Source organism: Rhagoletis pomonella, unplaced genomic scaffold (assembly GCF_013731165.1).
Source record: "Rhagoletis pomonella isolate Grant_MI unplaced genomic scaffold, Rhpom_1.0 Rhpom_scaffold_00001, whole genome shotgun sequence".
Taxonomy (NCBI): Eukaryota; Metazoa; Arthropoda; class Insecta; order Diptera; family Tephritidae; genus Rhagoletis; species Rhagoletis pomonella.
In genome coordinates this window covers 10,157,884-10,166,254 of record NW_023458555.1, presented here as the reverse complement: position 1 = coordinate 10,166,254, position 8,371 = coordinate 10,157,884, and the positions used below count along the sequence as shown (strand labels likewise).

At 36.4% G+C, this 8,371-nt stretch overlaps 1 protein-coding gene across 1 annotated transcript in view; it reads left to right on the top strand.

Annotated features, from left to right (window-relative positions):
• Positions 1 to 3,168, top strand: part of LOC118752044 (acyl-CoA synthetase short-chain family member 3, mitochondrial) — a 7,815-nt gene extending 4,647 nt beyond the window's left edge. The window contains 6 exon segments of the mRNA XM_036486897.1: positions 734 to 1,072; positions 1,174 to 1,859; positions 1,930 to 2,107; positions 2,109 to 2,241; positions 2,311 to 2,456; positions 2,627 to 3,168. Of these exon segments, the coding sequence (XP_036342790.1) occupies positions 734 to 1,072; positions 1,174 to 1,859; positions 1,930 to 2,107; positions 2,109 to 2,241; positions 2,311 to 2,456; positions 2,627 to 3,145 (2,001 nt within the window). The 3' untranslated portion in view covers positions 3,146 to 3,168.
• Positions 3,169 to 8,371: the final 5,203 nt, after the last annotated feature.

Here is an 8,371-nt window from a genome sequence, read left to right as displayed (position 1 = left end):
AGTGATTTTGAATTTCTATAACTTACCGTTATATGGGATGCGAGCGTAGTACTGTCCGGTTTTGCTAGGACCAACAACTGTGTCAAGTTTGAGGGAAATTGGTGAAGCGCTTACCGAGATATACAAATGTAATCATAAGTAGGCGGGGCTACACACATTTTCCAAAAATTTATAATATTCTTATTTTCCGCCAAAAGGTCATTGTAAATATAAATTTTGTGTGAATAAGCTTTAGTAGTTACTAAAATATCACAGTTTTCGTATTTTCGCCAACTACCGTTATATGGGAGGTAGGCGTGGTTATTGTCAGATTTTTCCAAAATTATCCCGAACAACTCACGAAATGCACTTGAAGTAGTCCTCAAAAGGTTCCGAAATAATCCCCAACTAGGCACGAAATGGTCCTCAACTTGTCGTGGACATGTCCGGAAATGGTCGTGAAATAGCCCTGAATTAGTCCAGCAGTGTTTGTTTGTACACACAAGAAGCAATTACAAATTTTCTGCTGGGTTCACGCAAATTTCACCCATTACCAGAGCTAAGACATTCACACATCCCACAAAAATAGTCAGTCCTGTTTACTTGGTGCTTGCATTTCCTAATACCGTCTTCAATTTTAATGATATGTATACATTTGTAACTGACCATCTAGGCTACCTTTTCAGATAGGCCACAGTTGTCTACTCTTCGTGAAGTTATGTTACACGCTTCTTAGTTACTTTTTTTGGTTTAGATCTTTCAAATCGCACACTTTTTTTTATTTTCAGGTGAATTGCTTGGCGACGAACATGATCCAGTTTATGTAGACGCTTATAATCGCTCCATATCGAACCCCAGCGAGTTTTGGGGTGAACTTGGGCGTCTAATCGATTGGTATAAGCCATGGGAGCGGGTTATGGATAACAGCAATCCGCCATTCACGAAATGGTATTGCGGTGGTTATTTGAATGCCTGTTACAATGCTGTGGATCGGCATGTACTCAATGGTAATGGCAATAAAGTTGCGCTCATATACGACAGTCCGCTAACGAATACAGTGCGTCACGTTACCTACCAGCAGCTGTATGATCAGGTATGCGGCGAATAATTTTACTGCAGATAACGCAACGTTTAACTTATTAAACTAAATTTACATACAAAACTATCACTTCTGTCCATTGCATCACATTTTAGGTCACAGTTTTTGCCGGTGGTATTGCGAGTTTAGGACTTCAAAAAGGCGATCGTGTAGTTATCTATATGCCTTTGATACCGGAGGCAATTGTCGCCATGTTGGCCACTGTGCGCCTGGGTGCTGTACACTCCGTTGTGTTCGGTGGCTTTGCCGCCAGCGAACTCTGTACACGTATCGAGCATGCGGAACCAAAGTTTATAATATCGGCCAATTGTGGTGTCGAGCCCGGTAAGGTGGTGCCCTATTTGGATATACTGCATGATGCTGTGAAAATGTCAAATTGGAAACCGATTTGCAATATAATTTATATACGCGAAAATATATTGCGTAGCACCAATTTAGATTGGAAAACAGATATGCTTTGGGAAACGGTTATGCATTTGGGGGCGCCAGCCGAATGTGTGCCCGTCGAAGCTAATGATCCGCTTTACATACTCTACACATCCGGCACAACAGACAGACCAAAAGGTGTGCAACGTCCAACAGGCGGACATTTGGTATCGTTGATCTATACGATTCAGAAAATTTATGGCATCAAACCAAGCGATGTGTGGTGGGCGGCATCGGACTTAGGTTGGGTGGTCGGACACTCGTACATTTGTTATGGTCCACTATCGTTGGGTGCGACAAGTGTGATGTATGAGGGTAAACCAGATCGTACACCCGATCCAGGACAGTACTTTAGGTGTGAATAGTTCGAATGGTTGTTGCTTTTAATATTCATCTCATCGCATTCTCTTCTCTCTCTACAACAGAATAATCGAACAACATCGCGTGAATGCACTCTTTTCGGTTCCTACTGCTTTTCGCGTCATACGTCGCGCCGATCCGGAAGTAAAATGTGGACGAAAACATTCACTTAAATCTCTGCGTTGCATATTCATTGCTGGCGAGCATTGCGATATAGAAACAAAGAGCTGGATGGAACGCATTTTTTAAGGTGCCGATATTGAATCATTGGTGGCAAACAGAGTCGGGTTCACCAGTTACTGCGACTAGTCTCGGCTTCGGACACAGCCTCAACCCGCCAAGGTACACAACCGGATTGCCTTTTGTTGGCTATAACAGTAAGTAACGTGACCATAAAATACTTAAGATCACTGACATTACGTTACGAAACGTTTAACCTTCCGCAGTAAAGGTATTGAAGCCAAATGGCGATGAATGTGAGACTGCGAAATTGGGACGCATCGCATTGAAGTTGCCGCTGCCACCCGGATTCATGTCCAGCCTTTACAAAACCGAAGAACTCTTTAAGAAGACATACTTCCAAAAATATCCGGTAAGTTTAGCAAGTTAAGGAAAATTTGAATCCGTCTCTAAAAGATCGGTCAAAATGGGATTTATGAAAATTATATAAGGCCGAAATCGATTTGTCCCCGAACCAAATTTGGCAAGGAATGACGGAAACTCAGTCTGTACATTAATGTGGCAAATCTCATTCCCTTTCAGGGCTACTACGACACAATGGACGCGGGCTATAAGGATGAAAAGGATTATGTTTATGTGACGGCACGCGACGATGATGTCATCAATGTGGCTGGTCATCGCATTTCCACATCCAGCTTGGAAGATGCTGTTCTCAGACATCCCGATGTGGTTGATGCCGCCGTGTTCGGTGTGCCTGAAGCGACTAAGGGACAGGTGCCGCTTTGTCTTTACATACCCAAGGAGGATAGCCGGTTAAACGATGCGAAATTATCCACCGAACTCATTAAAATTATACGTGATGTTGTTGGTCCGATCGCTGCTTTCCGTTTGGTTGCGCCAGTTGAGGCATTACCACGTACACGGTCCGGGAAGACGATGCGTAAAGCTATGGCGGATTTTGCGAAAAATGAATTAGTCTTGCTACCGTCTACGATTGAAGATCCGACCGTTTTTGGTGGATTGAGACGTGCTTTACAAACTTTAGGCTATGCTATGAATGCACCCGATCCAGCTTTGGCTGTTAAGAATAAGGAAAATTAAAAAAAAAATAATAATAGAAAAGAGAGGACTTAATATTTTACTTATGTATGTATATATGTACATACATACATATACATATGTACGTTATATAATCTTAAATGATCTTTATTTGTGAGTTGAGTAATTAACTAATTTGTACTACTTATGCATTTACTTACCTGTAGGCTTACGTAACCAAAAAAAAAAAAAAAAAAACGATGTAAAGTTACAGTTTATTATATGTATTTGCTTTAAATTATAAAATAAATAGTTGACAAAAGGTAAGCGTGTCGCAGTGACATTTATTTGTTGACTAATTTTCAAATCGTACCAAATTAAAAAAGCCTTCTTTCCATAGATGCTTAGTGGGCTTAGACAGCACTAAAAAGGATTGCATTTTATGCACAGCGGCGGAAAAATAAATAGGGACGCGACATTTCAACAAATTGTGTTTTTGTTTGTTTATTTAATTTTTTTTAAATGTATAGCTATTTAACTATCTAACGAAAATCATGCACATTTATATGTATATACATAATTCCGAATTTCATAAAAATTGCAAAAATTTTAATTAGAGTTTTTAGAAAAACGTTCGGTATGCAGTTTTGTAGCCCATTAAATTTTGGTATAATAAAGTGCAAGTTTGAAAATTGATTTTTAGAAATTCTGTTATGTAAAGGAAAATGCACAGCACCATCAACAAAAAAAATGCCAAAAAATCAACGGTAAGTCCTAGCTACTTCAAACTAGCACTTTTTTAATAGAGCGTAATGGGCTACAGAACTGCAATAAATGGAAATGGTATGGAATTTCTTTATTTTAACAATGAAAACAAAAATAATCCAAAAAGTTATAAATCAATTAATATCTAGTAACTACTTGCAAATAATTTTTTATCATGCGATTAATCATTTGATACATTAATCGACTAGTAAATTTTAATTGCCATCCTTAACTCCCATCAGTGTATCCGGCAACTCAGATTCGCATAAAAAAAATTTACTCAGAGGGAGTTCAGACATTCCCTGACCAGTTTTGGGTTAACTGCCATTGCGTTCAGAGCACTCAAAGCCGCTTGGCTATCATGGTATGTGCTTACCTATCTAACTGATCTACACGTTTTAGTAGCTCGGAAGTCTAAATTAAGTGTTGATGGAAAGCTCCCGGTAGCAGAAAATCCCTCCACAAACCTTATCTTCAAGTCTCGATCCATCAGTGAAAAATTACGCCTGAGGGAAGCGAATGCAGGTAAAGAAGTGGCTATTAGCATTCATATTTCAGAGACGCAGTAATCTACGTGATCAGAGAAGAGATCGAAACCCACGTGTGTCCCAATACGTGCAGTCTCTTCACGTACTGCCAGGGTATAAAGATTTTTAAAATCAACCAAAATGTCCTTAAATCTTGCTCTATGAGCAAACCTCACGAGTTGTTTTTTTTCGTGTCACTCACTTCTCTCGGCAGAAAAAAAAAATGCTAAGGCATTTGCATTTATTTCAATCAATGGAGTTCCTGAAACAAGCACAATAAAAAATAAATCAATTATTTGAGCAATTTTATGCGAAGAAGTACCGAAATTACAAATTTTTTCGTTGGCACTCGAAAATATAATAATTGTTTATTTTTTTTTAATAACTTAGGGAAGTTTACAATTAGAATGTAATTCGAGTGTGCCAATGAAAAAATCAAAATGTTTTTTTTTTTTTAATAACTTTGGAAAGTTTTCAATTAGAATATTCATATTAGTGGCAATGAAAGTTGGCATCAAATACAGCATATCTGTGAAGTTTCAAGAGTGTGGCAGCAAATTAAAAAAAAAATTGCAGCATGCAGAATATCTATCGTAGCTCTTTTGTAATTTGTATTAATTTCTTCATGTATGTATATCATAATTTCAGAATGTAATTCAAGTGAAAATGGTAAATTCGAATTTTTGTTTCGCAAATCATCGTCATCTTATAATCAATGTAACGATTTTTTAATTTATCAGTTTAAGATACTTCAAAATGTCAACATTAAACGGTGAAAATGCTCTTCTTACCAAAACAAACCAATATAGAGTAATAAAACTAGTGTGCCACAAAAAAAAAAATACATTGATTATAAGATGACGATGATTTGCGAAACAAAAATTCCAATTATACAATTTATATTGTCACACCCGAATTACATTCTGAAATTATTTTATACATGAAGAAATTAATATATACACTACATATATATTCGTGAAGAATACTGTACTTTTAAATAATATGACTTTTAAGTTAAGGCGTGCGGGTAAATGTGATAGCTGACCTTATATGGTGCTACGGGGCGTATGCGTTACATACACGACTACAGGTATATGAGAACGAGTTGTTATTTCGACTTTTTTAAATACAATTTCGCGATAGAAAACACGTTTTTTTTCGAAAATTGTAACAACTCGTGAGTTTTGCTCATATGTACATATATATGTATACGTCTCTGAAACGCTACAGCCTAAAAACACACTAGCATTCGCATATCACACACAACTAAGTATGTTTGAACTCCTAAATTCAGAATAAATGCTTATACGAGTACTATATTCAAGTATTTTTGCACATTTTTGCGATTGTGGAACTAGAATAACCACACAAGTGGCGGAATTGAGAAAGTAGACAGTAGTAGTAAGTATGTACGACGCCGCCAATTTGTGCCACATGTCGGCTAAACGCAGGCACACAAACATATGACTGGCGTTTAGTAAAACCGTTAGTTATTGACTTGTTACATTTGTTGTAGTAGTAGGCGAAAATTGCAATTTGTTTATGCAAATTTTATGCAGATTTAAATAGTTTTTGAATGATGGACAGGCGAACGCCTACTACATATTTATGTGCATAAATAACTATATACATATGTACAAACAGCAATAAGTGTATGGTCTTACTTCAATACACAATGAAACTGTTTAACCACTTGTATGTTGGTTGTTGTGTATGCAGCGAGAGTGATGACGACGATAGGCGACAAAGGAAAATTCATTATAAAGAAAAAAAATTGAACTTTTGGTATGTCTGCTTTCTGCGAGCAGCCAGCGCAAGTACATACATTTGTATGTATGTATGTGCATATGTAGTATGTTTATTAACACATATTGTACGTTATTAAAAGTATACATTAGCGAAGTATAATTTAGTTACATATACATACATAAGTACTTATGAGTGTAAATAGACGAAAAGCTGTCCACCACCACACATAACCGACATTAAACAATTTGATTACGTTGATTGAATAAATGGCGGAGATTTGTATGTAGTACCCAAGAAGGCGCAGGCCGAGTTGGAGTTGGCGATGTTTAAATGTATTAACGCCATTTTCTCCACTCCCACACTCACCAATGCGAAAAAGTGACCATCCCACTCTGCTGCACAATACTCTGCTCTTGAGCTCATACAAGCGAGTGGTACATGGCTTCTGCGATTTCACTATCACTTCGACCATTATTCATGTGTTTGCCTCGGCATAGCAAGCTACTCGCATTCCAAACACGCTCTTTGCAAAATTAATTGCATTGTCTCAATGTAAATCCCAAAGTCATAAAGCAGAGATTACGCGAAATTTCACAACTCACCTTTCTTGCTTAAGTTTCTCCTTTGATTCGCATTTCTATGATCTTTGCATTTCAATACTTGAAGAACAGATTAATGTACACACATATATATATATCGACAAATCTACAATATTTTAGTTCAAGGCCTTCTTCAGGAGCCACTATTTTGTTTGCATGCACATACATATATTAAAGTGTGTGGGTATTTTTTGCCTTGCTGTCTTAGTGGCTTTATTACGCATTTTATTTTAAATGTCCTTAAGCAGAGATTTAAATATATTTACACATCGCCAAGGCGTTACATTGATGACGCCATACTCGGAATGCTAAGAAACATATGGTACCTACATAGTTGAAGTTTTTTTTTTTTGAGGTTAAAGTGAAAATCGAAAATTCATCTAAAGAAAAGCAACTAAGAGTAATGCCAAAAAAATTCAAGGTATTTGGTAAAGCGTATGGTCTGAACGCTGGCCAATATTAGGACGGGCCTTACACATTATGTCGAGTCTTTACTGATGGCACTAAAACTAGTATGTACTCAGTCAAGATGTAAAGTCTATATGTATATAATCCACAGGACCATTGATATAGATGTGGTAAAAAAAAAAGTGAAAATTTGCGAGTTTCCGTATTTTTAACAAATGCGTACGGGTATTCGTTGTCTACAGGGTATCCTATACGTAACTATTGTTTGAAAAATGTATGTCTAACTAAAAAAAATTTATGAAGTTTCTGTTAAATACTCATATCGTTGCCTTCATATATTTTCTTACATTTTCAATTTTTTTTTTTGGAAGTATTTAGATATTTTTGGCTTCCTCTTAGCTTTGGATAAAGCTTGATATTGAAACCGTTATGACTAGACTGTGGATTTTTATGCAAAAAAAAACGAAGCCTAAAAATATTTACTACTCAACTACAAGAAAAATAAATAAATTTGTATACATTTCGCTTATAGTTGTTTTAGGCTTCGTTTTCTGCGTAAACATCCGCAGTCTAGTTACGACCAATGTATGTACATATGTATGTTTGAAACATTACAATAAATGTTTGTAATTTCAATGTTGGTCAAATTGCAGTGTTTTGTTTCTTTATAAAAATTTGGTAAGAGGTTTTTCTTTTCAATATTTGAATCCATCCAGGCAGACCGAATTATTTTTCGACGATTTCTTCCTGCATCAATTGTTTTTATTTCGAATCGATTTTTTTCGATCTGGCATCTCTGCTGTAGATAAGGTTTTATTTTTGGAATTCAGAACTTTGTAGCTGTACAAGTTGTTTCGGAATTTGATGAAATGAAAATCCAATCTTCTCTTCCATGAGAAACTCTTACGAAATTTTTTGTCGTTTTGAAGTGGGTTGCCACCTGTTTAACAGGTTGATTTCAATGTTTGCGTTTGAACGCCAAACGGATTCACTAGTTATATGTAAATAAATTCAGAGATTAACATCTCCTGTGATAGAATAGAACCAAGTAACCCGTTTTGTAAGTAACTTAGTTTTTTTTTTTTACTTTCCATTTTCGAACTCTTGAAAAAAAGGTTGCTCACTGCCTTCATGAACCGAGTAGTCGTTTCTCCGGAGATGCTATTATGACATGTTTTAATATCACTAATCGTATTGCCAATTGGATATTGTCAACTTTATACGCATATCTGATAAAAAGT